General features: G+C 37.5%; 1 protein-coding gene across 3 annotated transcripts in view; it reads right to left on the bottom strand.

Moving 5' to 3' along the window:
- Positions 1–354: 354 nt before the first annotated feature.
- TRPC4AP (transient receptor potential cation channel subfamily C member 4 associated protein) overlaps positions 355–23,925 on the bottom strand; it is a 36,031-nt gene continuing 12,460 nt past the window's right edge. The window contains exons 1-19 of one of the 3 annotated variants that reach the window (XM_020782399.3): positions 23,530–23,658; positions 22,747–22,863; positions 22,516–22,607; positions 20,193–20,250; positions 19,094–19,149; positions 17,134–17,262; positions 16,018–16,219; positions 15,488–15,676; positions 14,239–14,381; positions 13,140–13,271; positions 10,681–10,739; positions 9,354–9,455; positions 7,246–7,329; positions 6,594–6,684; positions 6,214–6,354; positions 6,013–6,121; positions 5,146–5,258; positions 4,759–4,965; positions 355–3,209 (exon numbers count right to left, since the gene is read on the bottom strand). In XM_020782399.3, the coding sequence (XP_020638058.1) occupies positions 3,072–3,209; positions 4,759–4,965; positions 5,146–5,258; positions 6,013–6,121; positions 6,214–6,354; positions 6,594–6,684; positions 7,246–7,329; positions 9,354–9,455; positions 10,681–10,739; positions 13,140–13,271; positions 14,239–14,381; positions 15,488–15,676; positions 16,018–16,219; positions 17,134–17,262; positions 19,094–19,149; positions 20,193–20,232 (1,935 nt within the window). In that variant the 5' untranslated portion in view covers positions 20,233–20,250; positions 22,516–22,607; positions 22,747–22,863; positions 23,530–23,658 and the 3' untranslated portion in view covers positions 355–3,071. Of the gene's footprint in view, positions 3,210–4,758; positions 4,966–5,145; positions 5,665–6,012; positions 6,122–6,213; positions 6,355–6,593; positions 6,685–7,245; positions 7,330–9,353; positions 9,456–10,680; positions 10,740–13,139; positions 13,272–14,238; positions 14,382–15,487; positions 15,677–16,017; positions 16,220–17,133; positions 17,263–19,093; positions 19,150–20,192; positions 20,251–22,515; positions 22,608–22,746; positions 22,864–23,529; positions 23,659–23,925 lie in introns of those variants that run through there. The other 2 variants (XM_072997027.2, XR_013545066.1) reach the window with 2 other exon arrangements.

Here is a 23,925-nt window from a genome sequence, read left to right as displayed (position 1 = left end):
ACCTAGTGCTAGAGATGATGGGTGGGAGCAATGCAAATGGCCCAGGTATGGCTGGGCTGGGCTGTACCAGTAGCTTGCTGGATTCTACAGGAAGCCACTAGCAGTACTGAAGATGGAATAGTACTTAGTTAAATGAAAATACTGCCTCATCTTCAAACATATTATTCAGGTATTTTAAGATTGCATGTTTTTACATGCATGGCCTTTGCTTTCCACATACAGTATTTAGAATTTCATGCATAGTATACTATCAACCTCTGCAGATCCAAGGTAGCTTACAATATTAACAACAATAAATATAAAAACTGAAAGGGGGCAGACAGCATAGCAAAAAAATACATTTTTCCAGCCATATTTTTTTAAAATAAAGTTCTTTTAATAGTTTCCATTTAATACATTTATGTGCTGTTAGTAAATCAGCATTAATCTGGGCAGCATTAACATTAATTCATCAAGAGTTATTTAAAAATTTTGGGAATGTTTGCTGGCCTGGTGGGATGAACCCTTTTATCTCATATCATCTGTTTCATTGCTTTTAGTTATTACAAATCCAAACCAAAGCCAACACACAACCATTAGTGATCTTTTCATTTTTCCCCCCAGCCACATTTAAGTGTCACTCATTTATATCACTCTGAAGTGGTTTGTTTTTCATGCAAGCTGGTCATTGCAGTCTCAGAAGATCCACAGAAAAGTTCAATAAGAGAAGCTATGGCAGCAGAACTCCAACACAGACTTCCTAGAAGAACTAGAAAGCAAGTGGTGCAGTCATTTAACCAAACTCCTTGTAACTGTCTGCACCAATAACCAGATATAAACAAAGAGAATGATGAGTGAAATCAACAAGATGTTCCAGGAAAATAGCTGAATTTTCACTAATGAGATCAGTCTCACTCAAGCCAATGTACAAAGAAATAAGCAGTCTGACCATTCAACGAAACCAGAGATAGTGATAAAAGTAGGCTTTACTATGCAATTTTTGCAGAACTGTGGAAATGCTGTTTGGGTCAACTAATTAACACTAATGAAAGGCGTCCAGATTCATTTCAGGCTTTTTTTTTAATACACAGCACTTATTTTGAAGCATATGGCTGGTATAAGTTACAGAATCGGCACAACAGAAGAGTTGCACATATTAAACAACATTCCAACATTTTGATGCCTGCATCACATCCACTAGTAGAGCATGTGGGTGTGGCAAAGGCAGTGCAGTGAAACAGTCTCTGAGAAGAAAAATGTAAACATGCTGTTGGGATTCTCCCAATCCCCTTCAACCCCAAGGATGTTTGCTTTGATACAGCAGGCACATGATTTCCTTTCAGCCTTTCATTTTCCTTTTTGACAGTCCACAATAGACAGATGGGTTTAGTCTTCATAAAGTGCTGATTAGTTCAACCAACAGATTCACAACCAGTTAGCCTCTTTCTCTAAACCAAAGAGCAATCAGGCCTGCATAGCCAAGAGTTATATTATACTTTTTATCCTGCAGGTGGTAGCCTTCAGGTTTTTGTCAAGCAAGCACTTCAATAATATAATCTGTGCCCAAACAGCTGTGGTAGAGGTGTTATTTCAACATTGTTTCCTAAAATAAGATGCTGTATGGGACAAAAATGGGAAGAAATATCAGGTCGACCTCATTTTATTATTGGCTGTTGTTACTTTCAAGTAGATGCCTGGAAGCTGCATGTGTAGATGAAGGCTGATTTTGATAGGTATTTTTTTTTTCTTTTAGAAGTAAAGCCATTTCAGAATACAAACACCACCATGTACTAAACATTCTAACACAAAGTTTTTCAGGGATGTATTCTGTAGACAAAATGTTTCAGAACCATACATATGCACATTAATGGAAAATAAAACCATTCAAATCTGAGGGAAATAAAAGGACTGCTAATGCTTCATAAACCCTTTAAAAGTGCTTTAGCATAGTATTGCAATTAAGCATTCATTTCAGATAGCTTCTGACTTCAGATCTGAGCTATATTCCAAATGACTTCTTTAAATGATGGCAGCTATAACGTAAGCTCATGTTTTGCTGAGTACCTCATCTCAGATTAAAATGTAGTATGCAGCATTTGGTACAGGTATCAAATGGAGAAGAGTAAATGATTCTAGTAACTATTATGCTTGAAGAACAAGCAACAAAAAAACCCCACATCAGAATAAAAGGTACTGTATTAATTTAGTCTTTTTAGCCACTGACTCTAAGTTTCCAAGCTTTGGATTAGTATGACTTCTGTTCAAGAGACGGTTTTACATTGAACCAAAGCAGAATTCAACTTATATTGGTTATTTGCTGACAAAACAGTCAGGCTGCCAATTTCAGAAAAAACTCAAGAAATTTAAACTTATTAATCCTAGGATTTCAGATCAAACCAATCACTACATTGTGTGTCTGTTTCAGTCAATGCTTTCATATCACGTGGAGACAAAAGTATTTCCACAGAATGGATATTTCTCTATGTAATTTCACAATAAAATAAACAGAGGACGTTTGGATAGTTTTGTGGGAAACAATTCCAAAGTAGTTTGCAGATGCTGACGCTACCATTTAGAAATGAAATCCACATACTATCAACTTTAATTCCTAATGCAAAGGAAAAAGAATGGGATGGGTGAGTGGAAATCTTTAAAATGGCTTATGTGTGGTTGGTGCACATTTGGTATGCCCATCAAACTGGCTTATTGGAATGACCCAGGAAATTGTCTTCACTTTTAGTATCTAAGTCTGGTAAGAAGGAGGAAAAGCCACAGCTAACCACTGCACATCTGAAGAATTCAATCTATGAAGCTTAAAAGTTCTAGCCACAATGAGCAGGAAAATCTGGGCTTTTTTTTTTAAACCAGCACTTGCTTACAGAAAAAAAGTGTCCCTGAATATGTTGCCCAGGAAGTTTACAAAGTCTTGCTCTTCAAAAGAGAGCTGGAAGGAAGGGTTGAGGGTAAGGAGAATTTTTTAGCGTGATGACATTCCATAGTTCCAAGCTTGTGCACAAAGCATATCCCTGAAAATCCCTCATCTGCAGGATTCCCTCTGAAGCACAGTCTGCTGGAAGACAGTACTTGAATGATTACTCCTCAGTGAACTCTCTGTCAATGTCCATGTATGCTTCATCAATGTAGCTGATTATGGCACAAGGTGATGTCCGGTCTGGACTAAGTAGTATAGATACAGTCTCTTTCCAGTAGGAGAAACTAATACATGAACTCTGTTAAAGGAGAGAAAAAATGAGTTTAGACTACTGTAGAACGTCAAGGGCATTGCAACCTAACTCACTAGTAATTTAATATACTGCCAAGCACTCTGGACAGAAGCCTAATACCACCTCTGCCCCTTGTCAAACCTGAAGGACATATTAAGAACAGGGCACCTGCATGTACAGTTGAACTCAAATCTGCTTTTAGGAGTGTGCTGTGCACAGGCCATTATGGGACCTGCTGAAGAGCTGGCTCCAATATAAACTATATAATCCTACTGATCTCCAAAAAGATTAAGATCCACCATTTCCTGTTTCCCCTTCAGTCCTTTCTAAACTTCAGGCTGTTAACATCTCTTATGTGAGAGTGAGATAACACCCTTCCCTGTAGTTAGGATTTTTTTAAATCAAACATATTTTTGAATTAAAGTTAGTAATCTTTCATTTTATGCTCAGCTTCTTCCCTGTTTATTGACCATGGAATAGACAATAAGGTGGGTTTAAATGTTAACAGGCCCAAAAATTCAGCCCTATTTGAATCCATCTATATTAAGCATGGGATGTGGTGGCGCTGCAGGTTAAACTGCAGAAGTCTCTGTGCTGCAGCAGTCGTAAGATCGAATCCACACAACAGAGTGAGCACCAGTCGCTTGTCCCAGCTCTTGCTAACCTAGCAGTTCGAAAGCATGTAAAAGTAGATAAATAGGTACCACCACAATAGGAAGGTAACAACGTTCCATGTCTAGTCACACTGGCCACGTGACCACGGAAACTGTCTACAGACAAACGCTGGCTCTATGGCTTGGTGACGGGGATGAGCACTGCGCGACTGGACACGACTGGACTAAATGTCAAGGGGAACCTTTACCTATATTAAGCACTGACTTTCTGCTCAGACAATGCAGCCTAAAATGAGCCTAACACTTATAATTACATGTCACCAGGTAATTCCAAGATTTTGTCCTAGGGTTTTCTACATACAGAATACTTAGAAGTGGTTTACCATTCTCCTCTTCTGGAAGAACTATGGGATTACACATCTCTTCCCCGAGGACACACAGATAGGTAACTAACTCACTGAGCTATTCAGAGGTATTCAGACAGCCAAAAGTAGCCTAAAATTATTTAGGATACAGACATTCACTTAAACACAAGACAACAGTTTAAATTTAATTTAGTCCTAATTAGGGCAAACCCACTGAATCAACAGACACTCAAAGCTGAGATTTACACCAGCTGCATCAATTTCAATGCATCTAGTCTGCTTTTTGTGTTATGCAGGGCAGTGCCAATTTTAGTTCACAAGGAAAAACAGGAATACTACAAAATGTATGTGTTTTACTTCACTTTAAGCTCAATCACAACCATTTAGAATTCTTCACTTACCACACTGTAAAATTGACTGTAATAAACCAATTAAAGCTAGTCTTGCCATCACACTACACTAACCATGATTTAAGAGTAAAATAGCTATTTTCCTTCCTCAAATGCCCTTTCTTCTCTACTGGGCAAGAACTGCAAAATTTTAAAATTATAGCAAAATGGGAGACTGAAGACATACATTTTCTAAGCAGGTGCTGTCCTTATCCTTATTGAGGTAATGTTGTTGCCAGAAACGCAGAAGACTGTGGAAATTATTCAGGATGAAGCCAGGGTATTTCTTTGTGTACTCCATTTCCTGAAGTGTATGCAAATAGAACGGAAGCTTGTCTTTCCTTCGGGCCAGCATTAATATAACTAGACTTGTGTTCAGACAACTTACATTTTCCTACAAAAGTAAAAAGAAGGAAAACATTAATCAAGAAAAAATACTGTGGTGATCAGACATTCCCAGAGCATGTTTTGGATTCAAAAGTTCAAAAAGTATCAATTTCAAGGTAAATGCCAAATTAAGTATTAGGATCTATACATAATTTATAAATTATGGACCCTGAGTATGATTCTTTACCTGTGTGAGTGTCTGTACATGAATAATATTAATGAGTCGGAAAAGGAAGGACATCCTCACAGACATCTGAGACATGTATGATAGCAGACGGCAGTCCGACAAGACTTCTGCAACTACAGGAGATAAGCTATTTGTTAGCTGATAAAGAGCTGAACCAAGAAAATCAGAGGATCATACTTAAAAGCAGGAAGGGAATTGTCAGGATTGCTTCCATTAACAACACAGATATTATTCCAATTGCTTCCTAATCTTCAGCAAATACCCTTCACAGGGCAATCAGCAACATTCAAGGTGAATGGATACTAAGAATTACATTTGTTTCTTATGGCCAATCCACACAAGACTTCATCACATAATAGATGCCAAAAAATTTCCAGTGAGGCCCACGGCTTTTGCTTCCCTGACATCAGAGTTCTGACATTAGGAAAGATAAAATATAGACAGACCAGGACTGTGGTGTGGGCAGATCTGAGGAGGCTCTTGCTGACACATACCAGGAACTGTTCTGTTTCCTTCCTACTGTGAGCAATGGGAAGAAAACAATTTTTTAAGAAAGAGGGGAGGAAAAGCTGAAGTTTAGTGCTCCCTCTTTGGACTGCCTCATTAAAAGCTCCTTGCCAATCTAAGGCAAACATGGCACTGGTAAACCATGTATAAATACAGCATTTACACAAATTTGAAAAACCAATCTTTTTTGTATAGCTGCATAAGACTTGGTGGCCATGGACAACAACTGTGTCCAGTAATTCTTAGGACTATTTCTAGCAGTTACCACCTGTCTCATGGCTGTGCAAATACACACAGAAAACATATCTGACCAAACACTGTAAACTTTTTTTTTTGCCTCGGAAGTGATTACAGTATTACCTTTAATATCTGACTGGCTTTCAAATCGATCCAGAGACAAAGTAATACAACGAACGAGCATGTTGGAATCAACCAGTGAACTGTTGATCTGATTTAAAAAAATCTGAAACTAAAGTAGGAAAAGTCAGGTTTTGTCCAACATCCAATATAACATGAAGTTGAGATTTTAAAAAAAATTGGATTACTGGTTTTTAGATTTACCTTTTCATCTGTATTGATGTATTTATTGAACCTCTTAAAAGCATCTATGTTGAATTTCATGAGTTCTCCTAAAAGATCAAAGTAACTCTGAAGCACATCACGTGACTTGCACTCACTGTCAACAATGCAGTAGAGAATATGCTGGCAAAGGAAAGAACGTGACATATAAAGCCAACACAAACTTGTGTTTTGCATTCAAATCTTAACATTTTGCTTTTTATATATTGGTAACAAAACAGTTTTAACTTCTTATATTTGTAACACAAAATTATTATGACTCAATGACCAAAATCTTGTTGCTAGAGTAGTAAATCACATTAGAGTGGGCTAATGTGGACTTCAGAAACATTGCTGGGGGAAAAAAAAAACATTTACACTACCTCTAGGAGCCCTCTCTTTAGCAGGAACATCTGATCTGCATAGGAAGTAGCACCTCGTAAGAAACTTTCAACTGCCCTTGCTTGCCAAAACCTGGGTGAAAAACACAGCAGCTTGTTAAGAAACAAAATACACTTTCGATCATTCTTTAGTATAGTTCTTGGACTATCAAACTCCCACCAGAGGTAGCCAAGACAGAAATGCTGGAAGCTGCATCTTGGAGGCCCACATTCTGTCCACCCCAGTATACTGGTTCAGTGCAATAGTTCCCTTTATTTAAGAAAAAAAGCTGATCTTCAGTTTAAGCATATAGCTTAATGGGGTAAATGCTGGAGGAAAAAACATAGCTCTGGCTGCATATGTGGATCTTCCCTGCAAGTATATATCACTATTTTGAATGCAAGGCTTTGACAATTAAGCAGACTTTGGACAACAAAGATATCTTTGGAGACTGAGGCTGAGGTTAGGAAAGATGTGAAACTGAGTACGGGATTCCTGCTCCTGAGCACTGTTCACCTTCATTTGCACCATTTTGGGGCCAAACTATACAAAATTTAAGTCTTCAGGTGAGTAATGAAACATTTTCTATTGCTGGGCCCTGAATATCAGGTTCCCCTAGAAAGAATGTTTTCAAATAGGAAGGAAACACCTCACCTGAATGATGATTCTGCTGGCTCCTTCTTCATTACCTGAAGTAATCTCGTTAGCAAGCCTCTTTTCCCATCACAGACTAAACTTCTAAAATATGGGGAAATGTTACAATGAATAAATTGACAACTGTAGTCTGAAGCTGTCTAGCCAACTCTTCTCCAGTCCTACTACACCACCCAGTAGTGCCCAGAAATAAACAAGCACAGTATGTGAGCTCTTACAACGCTACAGCCAAACCTCAAGTTGCTCTTATAATTTGAATCTGCTGTAATCCCCCATAATACTGCTATTGAACTCCCTCTACTGGTACATTTGTCTTCTACTGAATTTCTAAATATCTTTCCAAGAGAGAGCAATTATAGATGCCTATTGTGTGTATTTAAAAGCCTTATACACTTGTTTTTTGTAGATAAACAAAGGCTACTATTCTATGTAATTTTACCTCAGGATAAGCACAATGAAAATAGGACTGACTTCTGAGTAAACATGCAGAGAAATGGCCTGTTAATATCATATTCCACAATATTTAGAACCACATAATCTGAATATTTGCAATTTCATAAGAGAATCTAGCCCAGCAAAAAAATTGTTTTACCAGGTTTTATTTTTTGTAGCCAATATGAAAATACTGTCTCTTCCAAAAAGATTCCACAGTACAAAATTATACTAAAGGCAGGAAGACTGCAAAAACAGGCAACTACAGTTCGTGTTTACTAAGTAACTTGTACATGGCAAACCCAACAAAGTGAAGAAAGAGAAGACCCAGAGGCTAAAATACAAAGAAAACGTTAGCAGGTTCATCATTCCACTTAAAGCAACTAGAAATTTACAAAGCAAGGCAAGAACTCTTGGTGAGGCAAATAAAAAAGAATCAGCCCCACATCAAGGCTCTTGAGGATGTTGGGGATTTTTCCCTCATTCTCCAAAACGACATATCTTACTCATTTTCAAACTGCTTGAAGAGAGAAAGTAAAAACTTGTTTCTACTTATTAAGAGAGTGTACACTACTGCTGCCAAAAAGGTCAATAAACTGCTTCCACAAATTACTAGCCTTGTTTCAAGTAAGAGAAAATAAAGCATTGCACAAGCTTCATTCATAAGCAGGGGCTTTTTAGTACTAAGTCTGAACAATTTGCAAAGACCCATTTTTGATGTAAGAAATATTTTGATAGGGATGCATTATCACTGGCAAACCTTACTCCAGAGAGCCATTATATTATACAGTGATGCCTCGACTTACAACCGTCCATACAACCATTTCGAGTTATGACGAGCTCCAACCACAAAATTTTGCTTCAACTTGCAGCCAGAGCTTCCAGTTACGAACAGAAAAAGGCAGGGGAAAAAGGTGGGAAATTAAAATTTCTAACTGTAGGTGGCGACGAGGCTGCTTCTTTATAGCTCTTTCGCCCCAGCAGTTAAGAGAGTGTGAGATCAGAGGAGGCTGCCTGATAAGGTAAGGTGCTGTTTTCTGCTTTTAAAAAACTGTTCTGGTGGGTTTTGCAGCATGATTTTGGGCTGGGGGAGTTTATGTTTCTGTGCTTTATTGTTGTTGTTTTTTGGTGATTTTTTTTGTAGCCCCAGCACCTTGTGATGGGGCTTGCTCCTTTGTTTATTTTTGGTTGGTTTGTTTTTTAAAGCCCCAGAGCCTTCGGGGCTTGCTGTGCTGTTTATTTTTGGTTTGGGTATTTTTTTTAAAGCCCCGGCAACAGAGCTTACTGTGTGCTTAATTTTTGGTTGTTTTTCTTTTTTAAGTCTCAGCAATGGAGACTACTTTGGTGTTTATTTTTGTTTTTTTAAGCCCCCCCCCCCCCACATACATACATACACGCATCTTACCAGACAGAATTAGTTTCCATTGAAAGGAAAGGATCAGTTTTAGGAATGGAATCAAGTTATGGTGGACTGCAAGCAATCAGGGAGCAAAAGTGACAACCGGGTAGTCCGATATACATTTTGACAGTTGGAGTTACTTACATGGTGTAGGTCTTTAATGTTTGCAATAACTCAACATAAAGAGCTCATAGGGCTTCAACAAATAGATATGGAAAAAAATGTATGCCAAGAGAAAAAAAAGTATTTATATAGACATGCCTACAGTTCTCTTTACCTGTCTGTGTTGACAACTGCTTCCACCTCAGGAATATTCGCTTTGAGGGAGATTGCACTCAGTTCATTAAGTTCTTGGCTGTTCAAAAGCAAATACTTGTTCCTAAGAGAAAAATCAGAACAGATGTACTGAGCACACAATCTTTCTTCTTTAAAACATTGTCTATATCCACTTCCCAGAAATACAACTGGTAATAATGCATTTCCTACAAATACTACTAGAGGTTCTCTTCAACTTCATAGGAAGAACCCCCTGGAGTAAAAATGACACTGATATTCAACAAATAGTGTTGCAACATGTTTGGTTTGGAGCCACTAAGGTATGACAATCGTAGCATACACTGCACAAAGAAATGGTGGAAAAGAGTTCCAGACTGAGGAAGGACATTCAATCACTATCCCTCAGAACATTTTGATAAGGAATGTTTTACAGGAAGGTTTAATCTGGGGCAATTTGTTGAAGGTTTTTGTTATGTACATAGTGCCTTCTGGTAGAAGCTGCTTTTCAGTGGGGTCACGGATAACAACCATATAATTCTAACACATCCCATGCCCCAATGCTGGCACCCAAGGGAATTGTCTGCTTCTCCCTGCTGCTGGAACTAGGCAAGGCAGCTCAGTTCTCTTTAAAAGTCAGGCATACCAAAGGAATGTTGGACAACTACTATGTCCAAAGAGTACATGCACTTCTGAAATATTCTGGCCCTTGGTTTATTTTGATCAGGGCTGAAGACAGAGGTAAGGAAGAAGAATTGAATTGTCACAGAAAAGGTACAGTAGGGCAACCAGGTAATTTTTCCATGCTTAGAACAAGGCTCCCCATGTATTTCTATACAGCTTGCAGGTCTCTTGATGATACAGTAGAATCATGACATTCTCCCTGTATTTATTAAAAACACATTTCAGGCTTACAGGGGAAAAACATGAATAAACTATACAGGCCTTAAATAAATATATATCTCAAATGCCATGTCAGCAACAGCCCCTCAAATTTTTGTGTGGAAGAAAGTGCAGGGCTTCCTCTGAAATAGGAAGGAAACAAATTGGCTGCCTGTGCAAAGCCCTAATGGAGTTCTGTGCACGTGTGTGCGCATCTTAGAGGGAATGTTGCATGTCAGTGAGCTGAATTTTACGAGTTTCTAAGGAAATTGCCATATTAGTCTCATTCTTTGGAAATGTAACAAGTAAACATGAAACAAGAGAAGCTACTGCACACACTGTGTGTTATTTTTAAGCTGATTCTAAATATACAAGTTAACTTTTGATGTTGACTTAGCCCAGGTACACATGAAAATAAAATGTTAGTGGAATACATTTGCTATACTTACTCATGATGATCACTAAAACTCTGAAGCAGTCTCAAAAACTGGATTTTCAAGGTAATATCCTACAGAAGAAAAAGGTGGACAATTTCTTTTACGGAATGTCATTAGTCAGAACCTGGTGGAAAAATCAAACTGCTATAGACAATCTTTCAAGTCTATGTATTGCATTTAGTGTGACAAGTTTGCTTTATTGATCTCAAAGCAGAATTGTGCACCTGAGCTCCTAATATCCATCTAAAGGTACACATCCTGTGTCTGTTAGTTACAATCAATGTGTGCAGGACTCTGGCAGTGCATTCTAGCAATTCTAAAATGGTTGCCTGAGAATAATGAAAATCAAATGGCTCCGATACAGAACTGCCACTAGTTGTGTGTGTGTGTGTGTGTGTGTGCGTGTGTACACACACACAGAAGGGATAGTATAGTAACTTGGAGGTAGACCGTGAAGCAGAAAGCAGGCACCTCCTTTCATACATTCACTCTGATTTCCATAAACTCCAGAAAGACACTAGTATATAGGTTTTACATAGGAGGTCTCAAAAAACAAATACAGTGGTGCCTCGCTTAGCAACGTTAATTCGTTCCAGGAAAAACAATGCTAAGCGATTTAATCGCTAAGCGATTTTTAAAAACCCATAGAAATGCATTAAAACGCGTTTAATGCATTCCTATGGGCTTCAAAACTAATCTTATGCGAAGATCCTCCATAGGGGTGGCCATTTTCGGTGCCTCTAAAGCAAGGACACACAGCGCGTGGCCATTTTGTTTTTCTGGCGGCCATTTTGAAACCACCAATCAGCTGTTTAAGAAGGGTCGCTTTGCCATGATCACGGGGAAGCGATCATGGCAAAGCGATTTTCCCCCATAGGGACCATCGCTAAGCGATCACTCTTGCGATGGCCAAAACCCCATTGCTAAGCGATTTCGTCGCTCAACGGAGTGATCGCTAAGCAAGGCACCACTGTAAACTTAAGGATGATATCTGTCCCTATACACTGCTTAGACAAAAAAAATCCCCATCACACACATTTGCCAGTACCACTGTATGATCAGGTGTAGGGTAAGGCAGGGGCAGCTCTTGTTTTTGAGTGGGGCATAACCAGGAGGCTTCATTTTGAACTTCAATAGATTTATTAAACTTAACATTTGGAGAGTCAATCACAACTTCTGTAGGCTCAAAATAGCTTAACTTAGGCAACTGCTCATATAAACTACGTAACATATCCATAAACGAACTGTCCTGTTTTATTGTGGAGCTGGGCCAAAACGCTCCCTGTCTGTGGGTTTCCTTAATGGTGCGCTCCTCACCACACATATCGTGCCACAACATGGGTGGCGTGCCCAGTCCCCCTCGAGCGGTGGCTTGTTGAAAGACGCGTTGGGACGAATTGCCCTCCTCAAGTGACCCTGTACCCTTGGGAACACTACCACTGTCCATTCTGTAGTCTTGGTCACGGTTGCTCTGTCTTTATTCGTGATCGGGTCCGGCAACAGTCCTCCCACTTACAAATCAGGGAAATCTTGAAGGAGGTTGCATGCTCTCTTATACTCTCTCTTCCTTCCTTCATGCCTTCCTTCAGAATTCTAAAGGTTCTCACCTCCTCCTTTCCCTTCTTATGCTGCTCTCAGACTGTCCACATTAACTCCTCCCCTTCCTTTCCCTTTCCTTCTTCGACCAAACAAATCTCTGTCTTCATTCCTATTTCCTCATTAACATTATCAATGACCCCTTCTGTTCCCTCTCTTGATCTTTCAGTTATAGGTTCCTTTATTTGAGGAGATGGCACACTTTCTACAACTCCTCCTCCTTCAAAACCTGGATCTCATAATTTTCACAAGGGATCTTTCTAAAACTACCTGGATATCATAGAACACTCTCATGCACACAGATATTTTCTGTAATCTGACTGTGATTTTGTTGGCAATAATTTGTATTTTAGATGACAAGTCAAATCCTGCAAGCAAGTGTAGAGCACTCTGTGACTGTTCTAGCTTGCAATTTCATAAACTAAAGATTGCCCCATTGGAGGCAATGGGACTTGTATGCATCAAAAAGGATAATGAATACCCACTTGTGCAAAAGATTATAAAAGACAAATATATACATGACAAGCAATTGCTTTATGCAGAAAAATAAATAGCATTTTGGCTCACATTGTCATGCCTTGGTGGAGCCGACAAACACCAGATCTGTAGCTTTTAGTTTGTAGTTTAGAGCAACCAGCTTCAACTTGAATTTAATGATAGTTTGGCAGAGACAGGTGTTTTACTTTTGTGAAAACCAATTCATGAAGATGTGTTTTTGGTTTATAAAATCTGACCATCCTCTTGCCATCCTGATAATGCCACGTCACCCATTTGTTAATTATGCCCTTGGAATGTTCTCTAAATTTCAGATGAGCCCATATGGCTAAGGCTGACGGATCTCTGCGTTATACCAATGACATAAACCCAGTACTCACCGGGCTACAGTCACAGTTCTGGTTATGTCCATGTAGAACAAGAGGTGAAGCAGAATGTTTCCGCCAGATCAATTTATCAAACAAATTATTAAGGCCAGGGATCAATCTGAATTCTGCAATCATTTTGTGAACCTAGACAAGAAACATACTTCCATCAATGTACACCCTTGTCTTCAGTCACTAGAATAAAGCAAATATGTATATCTAAATGTAGAAATAATATTTTTTATTCAAACCAGTTAATCACTTAAGATACATTTGCTTTTCTTCCATTTACAGCAAGGGCAACATTTGGTAAGTTATCCTTTTGACATTTCTCCTTCAGCATTCCATACGATGAAATACCTTGAACATAAAAATATCTTTCTATTTGAACTGATTAGGTTTAAATTTAACCAGTTATGAAACACCCTGTAGTTCAATCGTTTTATGAAGGAATTGTACTTGCGGCTATCTTTTTTAAAACAATAAATCTAAAAATCAGAAAATATCAATAGAAATTAAAATACAAAAAATAGCATTTTTAGGAAAATACAGTAATATGTATTTCAGTCTGGAACAATAGCCATTAGAGATTTCTCTTCTGCAAACACCACTAAGACAAATGGGAATTACACAATCTTTGTTTCTGTAGAGTGTCTGTGGGATGCTTTCTAAAGAGTATCTTCTAGTGACTTTTTGTTCAGGACTGTCCAAATTTTAATACGGTTTTCTCATGTACCTTTGTTGATCGCAAAGGGTTCTCATGCTAAAAACGGCATATGGTATAGCACTAATTTGTCAAAAACTTAGCTTGGTGGTATTTGTAAGAGGAGGGGGATATGAGCTATCTTCTACTTTATACACCTTTTTAATTTACTAAACATGTGGCTTGAATGGTGTGCCAAGTTCTTATTGCACCAAACAACGAAACAGTTTTCACCATTATGAAAATAACACCAAGGAAAAAGCTACACTTGTCTTTTATCCCAGTGAAGGAGAGAGTTCTCCTTTTAGTAGCTCAGAACTGCAATCATAGAAATTTAAACTTTTAACATGAACACTTATTTAGAGAGGATGCTTGTTCAGTTCACTGGGCAATTGGAACTTTCTTTCTCACCTGATTCCTTTGTCTTCCCATTAAAAGCACACAGAGAACATACAAAACCTCCAACTTATACATGATCTCATGCATTATTTTCATAGATTGTGGAAGCTGGTTTCTTATTGAGGTGTTGGCAAATCCACTCTCATCTGAAGATTCTAAGACAAACAAAGATATTCAGCCTAGAGGCTTGTACAAGAGGCTAATAGCAGTTATTAGCACTCAAAAAATGTAGAATATAGAGAACAGCTGAATTTCATCAGAAATGGTTCATACCAACTAGTAAGCTTGCTGGCATAAGGATCCCCTTTGTACACTATGTAATGAGTGATCCATAGCCTTCCATTTCAGTATTAAAATGTCAAAACAGGAGTATCAGAAAAGCCTCATCAGATACATCTAATACTCCCTATTTAAAAAGTGAAACACAACTGGTACATACCTGTATCTCAAGTACAGTGGTGCCTCGCATAGCAACGTTAATTCGTTCTGCAAAAATTGCTGCAGAATGAAAACGTCGCTATGTGATTTTAAAAAGCCCATAGAAATGCATTAAAACGCGATTAATGCATTCCTATGGGCTTAAAACTCACAGTTCTGCGAAGATTCTCCATAGCGCAGCCATTTCTGGTGCCTCTTAAGCGAGGAATCCATCCCAAAAAACAGCGGGCGGCCATTTTGAAACCGCCGATCAGCTGTTAAACAAATCATCGCTTTGCGGTGATCGGTGCCTGAAACAGGGAACCGATCATCGCAAAGCGAAATTCCCCCATAAGGACCATCGCAAAGCAATCGCTTTTGCGATCGCACAAAATGCGTCGCAAAGTGATTTTGTCGTAAAACGAAGTGATCGCTATGCGAGGCACCACTGTACAGTCATAAATATTTCCTTTAATGTGCAGGAGCCATATTAAGCCTTTAAAACGTATGTGTACACTTGTATACTTGGCTAAACAGAAAGAAGATACTGGCTCTCACTAGAAATGCAACTGCAAAAATATACAATATACACCAGTATGCCTATTCAGGCACAGTGCAAGGGTTAAGGCAGCATTTATTTTTCAGAACATATGTCATCAGTGCATAGCTACTGAATGAAAAGCTACTTGAATCTTTCAACTTTCAACAACTTTCTCAGGATATACCATATCAATGTTTTTCACAAGGTTCTTAAAACATCCTATAGGATTTATTTTTGAACAGTTTGCTCTCAGATATAGTAGTGATAAAACTAAGAAGATACTAGGCCATTCAATGTAGGTACCTGTGCTGCTTTGCTCTGTCTCCTCATCTGCCACACGCATTAGTGCATCAAGTACAAGTGCATTATCTAGCCAGGTGTACCACTCTTCCAACTCCTGAAGAAAACTTGATGTTCCAGTTGTTTCTGATACTTTTCTGGTTGCTAGTTTACATAACCTCTCAATGAAGCCTGGTATGTTGAGAAGGGTAGCTATAACAAGAAACAGAGAAACATTTTAAAACACTAAACCATTAAAAATTCCATGTACTATTAGAAGAAAGAAGTTTGTTTTCACCTATATGATAGAACCAAAAAAACTAAATTGTTTCTTCAATGGATCATTGCAAGCAAGACTGTGAGAAATTTAGATGAGATTTCAATTCTGACTTCTAAGCTTTCAAGCAATTGAAGACTGTCATTTGCACTCCCCAAACGTTTTTTCAGTCTCTTGCATAGCTTGCAAATTGAAATCAAACACATTTCTTGCTAGCCTATCCATTTTCTGAGTATCTTTGTTTGGAGTGCTTGATGTCGGATGTGAGATATTTTACCTTGATTAATTTCTGCTCGAGAAGGGCCCAAATTTTTTTTCTGCTGAGCATTTTTTGCAAGAAGTGTATGTTTATCATCACTGCCTGTGTCAAGCTCTGAAATTGTAACTGCGAGAATCCTGCAGAAGTTTGCAAGCTGCTGCTGGTCAAAGCTAGAAACTAGACTGGAGAGATTTGGGATATCTTCTAATTGAATCATTTCCTAAAAAGAAACAAATGACATGTTGATATTTAACAAGCCTTATCTTCCAGAATTCTTCCAGGTCTAGATTGTACTCTTTCAATTCACCACTTAATTTAGAATAAAACACTTCACTTCCAAAACTATTTGCTCTCAGATTATGGATGGGAATTATGTGGTCTGTATGTGTCCCCAAGGCCACTTTTTAAACCCCTAGGCCTCATATGGACACCCCCCAAAAGATTATTTTGTTTAAAAATGAGAATGTGTCTGTGTAAACAGATTTCTTGCCGGTGTGTGTTTTACGTTAATGGCCCACCTTCATTTCCTTCAAAAGACCTTAAGCCAAGACCCTCCAATATTCTGTATAAAAAGCCTTTTTTTCTTAAATAGACTCATGTATTCCGTCTTTTAATGTGAGCTTTCATGGACCAAGTCCACTTCCTCAGACATAAGATATAAAATATAGCAACTAGTCTTTAAGGTGCCACAATGTTTTTTTTCTCTTGTTTGTTTTTGGTTTGATATGTTTGAAGAGATTAACATGGCTACTTCAAAATTATATTCCCTCTGAAACAATATGGAAATAATTGTTTCCAAGTTTTGGTATTTCTAGCCCCTCTTGAATGCTTTGTTCTTTTCTCATGCTTACAAAGCTAATCAGATCAGGTACATGCAGTCATTTATCAGTTTACGTTGCATCAAACCATGTCTCAAAATATCTAATATGTTCCAACTTTATGTCCAAAATAAAGCATCATGTTGTAAACCAGTTTTGCAAATGCAAATCCAAATAGACTCAAGGTATTAGCATCATTATGATAAAGCTTTTCTTTTTTTCCTCTTCCTCAGAAGTCCTGAAGATTGTACCCTTTGGGATAACTAATAAACTTCATGATAAAAACTGATTGCTGAAGAAAATACTACCAACAAACCTTTTTCATGCCTAGGATGTCTTCAATAAGTGTGGCTGTTTGTAGAAATGTCTTCTTGTTTGTCATCAATGTAAATAAAAACAACACAAAATCATTTCTTTCCGCCAATCGCTTGGTGACTCCTTCAGTCTACCAGAATGAGAAAGAAAACACACATAAGCAAAACTTTACACTGCCAAGAAAAAAACTGCACATTACATATTTATTTTATTTATTTATTTAACTTATATGCCACCCACACTACCCAAAGGTTTCTGAGTGGCTTACAACAATTTAAAAACAGTAAAAAGATAAAATGATAAAACAATTAAAATTAAAAATACAGTGCTCTAAAAATTGCCATCAGGACATACAGTTGATATTATTTTAATTAAAAACCTCCTGCAACAGGAAGGTTTTGACCTGGCACCGAAATATCATAAGATTCAGCACAAAGGCTCTCATTTTTGAATTGTAGTCTGTGCTGTGCTTTCTCTAATTCATGAGTGTACAACAAAGAAGAAAAATATAAAATCTTGGTAGATTATAAATAATGTTTAACTCTGCACTCTAATGTAAGTGTCCTTGACAAAGGGATAACAGGAAGAAAGGAAGAATTGCTAGGTTTCTGAATCATTAAGACAAACGCAGGAAACAATTACAAATGATTTTTCCCTTTTCTTTTGCCAAAACCATTCTTGAATAGTGCTTCAATTAATAAAATCACATTAATACTGAGTATGAGTTAGAACCAGCAATTGACATCCTCCAGAATATGTATGGAAAGAATTTCAGTTTTGAAACTTCATTGGAAAAAAAATCATGATACAGATTCTGCTTGCCATTCAGGTCTGCTTGTTCAGACCGTTTGTACTTTCCTGGCTCACAGTCAGAGGACAAAACTCTCTTCTCCTACATCCCCATCCCAGATAACTTCCCATTCACGAGAGCTATAAAGAAGAAAAAATACCCTCCTCCAGCAATCTCATATGATAGGTTGGGGAGGCAAACAGAATGAAAATAGCTTATGGAATCTAGTATGTGGAACCTGTTGGGCCAGGCAAGAAGAGTATCATTGATGCATATAAAATACTGTTAAGTAGTACAGCAGGACCCCTATATCCACTGGGGATTGGTTTCAAGCCCCCAAATTGATACTGAAAATTGTGGCTAATAGTGAGCTCACACCTTAAGGCAGAGTTTTAAAAAAGAATAAAAAGGGTATATGCATTGCCAGAACTGGCCACTATAAAGCAATAGAGGCCATGCTATGTAATTTTTTTGCTGACAAGTATTCATAGCACAATGTATACGTGAAGGCTTTCATATGATAGCCTGGGAAATCCACAACAACCATTCATAGCACAGTTTCTGTCTCCTTCTCATGGTCAGATCTGGTTATATATGTGAAAAATGTTTTTTTCTGGATTATTTTCTTTTCATATTTTAATATTTTCAGACTGTGGATAAGTCATCCTGTAGATAGAGGGGTCTTACTATATCAACTTTTTTCTATTCTACGTTTTACTTTGCTATAAATGTACAGTATTATATGCTCAGCACTGAATTTTAGTTGATAAAAGATTCTAAAAAGGAATCTTTTATAAACTTGGATTGTGCAACATTCGAAACATGACTGAATTATGATTTAAAAATGACAGATTAGATAAGTTTTTAATAAAATATTTAACTGAAAACTCTTTGACAAGGAGATATAAATTACCACACTAAGACATTGGATAGCTAACCACTTAAATGGTTAACAGCAAGAAAATCTTTATAAAAAAAGGTTTTTAGACAAAATACAAGAAACATACTGACATACTGTATTATGTGAAATGCTACAGAACTGTCAGCATTACAAATGCTGAGGTTCACCACATTAATTTAGTGCTTCATATTTTGCTTTAGCAGGTCAAGAAACCTCTGAGCCTAACTGCATCAAAAAGTCAAAGCTGTTAATACATAGACTATGACTTACACATATGCAAGTGTTGTACAATATGCTTAAACAATCCTTGATAAGGTCATCACTTACTGTAAGAGACAAAACACTAGTTAGTGCCCCCTGAACTATCTTATTGGAAAGTCACAGCTATATGGATAATTTTGTATTATGCTATTTAACACAAACAAATACATGCAAGGATTGCAAGGATTTTTTTAAAAAAAATGACAGGCATCTTGGCTATTAAAATCCAACACCTTTAGAGTTAATGATGTAACTGGGGAATGGAAGGCATGCACAGTTATGTGACTTCTTGTATTGGAACATACTGCATACCTCTTGACTGTTTGCATGCTGCCTAGTGCTTTTCATTTTAGACAGCAAATGAAAACCATGCTTTTTAGAGATTTCTGGTTATCATTCTGAATTGCTGTTTTCTGCATTTTAGTTCTGTAAGTTGTCTTGCAATCTCACCTACCTCTAGACGAGATAAAAATATTTTAAATATGAATAAATAGTATCAGGCCTGACCAAAGCTAAACATATAGAGGGGATTGCCAGTCATTATTATGGCAGGTAGGCAATTTCTTCAGATCAAGTGCACAAAGGAAATGTGAGATACACTGTAAAAAGTTGCTTGTGTTTTAAATTGTTTTCTTGCCAGCATAACACCTGGCAGTTGCTTTACAATACTTCTAATCAAAACCAAAGCCAAGGGTATTTTTCAAAACAAGTTTAGATCATCAATCAATTAGGAATTGTGAGACTAAGACTTAAAATTCTTTCAGTTTAAATCCTTTGGAGAAATATGATCTTTAATTTACAATGTACTGCCTCAAAACTATGGCCTAAATGCAATATTAATTCCAATCATAGCAGATTCATTAAAATCAAAAGAACTATGCTACCTATGACAAAAATATCTCGTTCATTTCTGTGGCCTAACTCTAGTTAAGATTACAATTGGATTTATCCTCACAAATATTAGGAACTTAGATAAAGCTGAGATTTTCACACAGAGGCAAGAAAAAGAACATTATTAACACAACTATAACAGTGACCAACTCTTTTCTTAATATATGAGGAAATACTGGATCTAAAACAAGGCTTGGTGAATATCTAATTTACTTACTTTTTTGGTTCTTCTTCTGTGTAATAAGAGTTGGTCTCATAAGTATTTCTACTAGAAGCTGTAAATTACATACATTATTACATTACATTAACCTGAAAACACCATGACAATTACTTTAACAACTAATTTCAACTACTGCAATTTTAAACAAACTATTAAGTACAAAACACGTATCTTTTTTTGCTATATAAAACATCTAAATGACCTGCCTTTACTGTACTTCTCTTGAAATCAATAAAAAGTGATGAGGCACATAACATTTTCTATAGTAATTTCCCTTGAGCATTTGAATTCTTCTATAGACAATTTTCTATTTCTAAAGAAAATTACTGTTTCATAACATTCATTAATAAGAACAAATGAACAACATTAGGCAAGTGATTCTACAGACAATGGCCAGAATCCTACTGTGGATTTATGCTGGCATAACTGTAATGGTAAACTGCCACGAATTGAGTTGTGTTTTCAGTGGAAGTGTTAAACCTATCGGAAACAGATGACGGAACAACTGCGGCATAGCTCACTGGATATGCTAAAGTTAGCACAACAATGATTTTGAGTGTCTTTCCCTCCTGAATTTAAACAAACAGATAAGGGAAGTAGATGCTGTTGCAGCATTTTAAAAACAAGTGTTCTAATAAAAAAATGTGTACATAAAGCTTTGTATTTATTTGACTATTGTATTTAAACCACATTATACAGTATGTGCTTTCCTCACTTAATATACCTGTTCAAAAACTTATAAGCTGTTGAGATATAAAATGTTTTGTTTGGTAAATAAAGGAAAGTCAAATTAGGCTAAATCATATTACACTCTTATTTGGAGCCCTAAAAACATTTCCTGAAAATTTAAATGATGGCTTCACATCCTGACTACTCTGGAAGCCATTAATCACAGTCCCACTGTGAGTGGTGCCACATGCATGCACGCTCCACCACCCCCCGTAGGCGCACCACACCCCCACGCGAGCATGCCACCCCCACCCCCCCAACCGGTCCACAGTTGGGAAAAGGTTTGGGACCACTGGTTTAAAACACACTTACGACGATCTGTTAGTAATCTAAGGTGCCACTTTGCATCTTTAAAGAGAACCCTGCTGTTTTCAAGTTGTAAACTGTGACCTTGTTCTCAATCTACAGCTGATTTTTAGTTGGGTCTATCCAAGAATCATCCTTTATGATCACAACATATGTACGTACATCTATGCATATATCTATACACATACACATACTCTGGTTCCAGTTATCAACAACATTCCATTCCATTAAAGTGCAAATATTGCAGGACTTTTCTTCAGGTTAGGCTCCTCTCAAAAGCAAGATTTTTTAGTGTTTTAATAAAGGGATCACCCACCCCTAGGTACTGGAGTTTGAATAAAGACCCCTTTTTTTGTTCCTCTTCTATTAAAGCAAGGTGTCAACAGAAATTTGATAAAATATGCAAAACCAAAGAATGTAATTTGAATAAATCCAACTGCATTCTACTGGGTAGTTATTAATTAAATATATTTTTGGATCTTATCCATCTGTGAGTTTACTAAGAGCTGCATATCATTTCTCAGCTTAGCCACTCCTCGGCTTTCTTAGTACTGTATTGAGATAAGGATGTGCTATAGGTTCTAGAAAGCTAAGTGGGAGTATCAAATGTTTGTTTCCTGCTGTGGGTCCAAGGGCACAACCTGAGTCTGCACCAGCTATGTGTACCACTTCTGACCCAGCAAAAGCTGGGAAGCTAATAAAAATAACTCTGTGTGGTCATTTCTGATGTATGGTGACCCTTTTCAGGGTTTTCTGGGTAAAGTAGTTGGAAGTGGTTGACCATTCCCTTTTTCTGGGGGCAGCCTGAGACTGTGCAGCTTGCCGAAATCCACATAGGTTGGCTTTTCTCCCTGGAGGCACAGTGGAGAATTGAACTCACAAACTCTGGCTCTGCAGCCTCACTGAGGCTAGGAGGAACCAAATGGGCTGTCATACACATAACAGATGATGCATTTAAGACAGATCTGGGGAATCCTGCAGCTCTTCGGACACTGCCCTCATTTTCTATCAGCCTTGACCATACCCATTCTAGGGTTGATGGGAGTAGCAATTCGTTAATATCTGGAGGGCCACAGGTTACCCACTCTGGCTTTAAGGTGAACTTGAAATGTACAGTTGTTTGGCATAACACAGTGTGTCATCAGGGGCATTCAGTACCAAATGATTACACCAGGGACATCTATATACTGTACTTCACTGGAAGTAATTCAGAGCACAGTGCTCATGTTGAAAAGTCTTTACTCAAAATACATTGGACAGAATAGATTGCACACGTCTAATGCACCTTAAAAAGTCTTGTGTTTGTAGTGACACCCTCTATTCTTTATTCCTCTGATGCCATGTGCGGCTCACGGCTGTATCAGCCAGACATCCTTGCTAGTGAGAAAAAAAATGAAGTGAAGCCACATGAGTGCCACCATTTCCTCATTTCATCTGCTAATACTTCACTTGGCATGTTAGACTATTATTGCATTTCACAATGTGTTACTGTTATCAGAAGCCATAAATCACTTACATCAACTCCTCCAAATAAATCAAATGTGTATGTATTTGGAAAAGTAGATTCCTGGGCAGGCTTCCTTTCTTCTGTCACAAATGCCATGGCTTCCATTGAAAGGAGGGGGGAAATTTCCTGGCAGGAAACAAAAGAAGTTGCAAACACTCAGGCAGACTTCATACTACAATATATTATTGAAGCTAGCTAAATGAGTTATCAAACAATAGCTCTCATATTTTTAGAACATATAAATATACAATACCAGATGACAAATTTAATCTTAAATATACAGTACTGTTACATATTAAAAGAACTATACCATCTAAACACTACCTTAGGAATAAAATATCCCACTGATTTCAATGGGTCTACCTCAAGTATGGCCATATCCTGACTCAATCTAATATGTTGTCAGTTTATAAAAAACATTAGAAAAATAATTTCATATAAGTAACCTCTGAGTCAATACACAACGATGACCCTATTGCAACTTCCACTGCAGAAAAGTGCAGGCAAAATGATCAAGGGCTTTCTTACAAGTAACTTTCTTACAAAAAACGTTTAAACTTTGGCTCTGTTTAGTTTAGAAAAAACAGACAAATGAAGACAATAGAATATAGGCTAATAAAATGATATATATGTAGCATGCAAGAGAAGAACTGAATCTGCATTATCACCTTTGTAAAAATTAGTGGCTTATGTGTAACTTGTGAGCTAACGTAAATATCAGAGAAAGCTGAAACTGAATCCAAAACAGATCTTATTTCAAGAAACAGCCAATTAGCTAACTAGAATAATTACCTTTAATATGCTTTGGCACTGAGAAAAATCACTGTTGGGATGACTGTTCTCATAAAGCTTTTGTAGAAGCAAAGGAATGCCATTCCACTTTGCTTGTTTATCTCTTTCCTTTAACAAAGCTTCCGGGATCTGCAAGACAAGACCACAAACATTTTTTTAAATGGAGCAGATAAGCATTTTCAGGAACAACATAAATATATTTAAATTTTAGGTCAGGTTTTTATTTTAAATCTAAAAAGTGCAGGTTTTCCTTGAGCAGAATTTCACTTGGTGGATACTTCCAATGACAGAGGCAAGGGCAAATGGCCCTTTCCACAAATGAAAAAGTACTCCAGAGAGTTAAGGTGCACTCTGCAACAGACGGTATCAAGTAAATATTGCTGATGGTTTCAGAGA

This window comes from Pogona vitticeps, chromosome 4, assembly GCF_051106095.1.
Source record: "Pogona vitticeps strain Pit_001003342236 chromosome 4, PviZW2.1, whole genome shotgun sequence".
Classification (NCBI taxonomy): Eukaryota; Metazoa; Chordata; class Lepidosauria; order Squamata; family Agamidae; genus Pogona; species Pogona vitticeps.
This window is presented reverse-complemented; position numbering and strand designations above follow the sequence as displayed.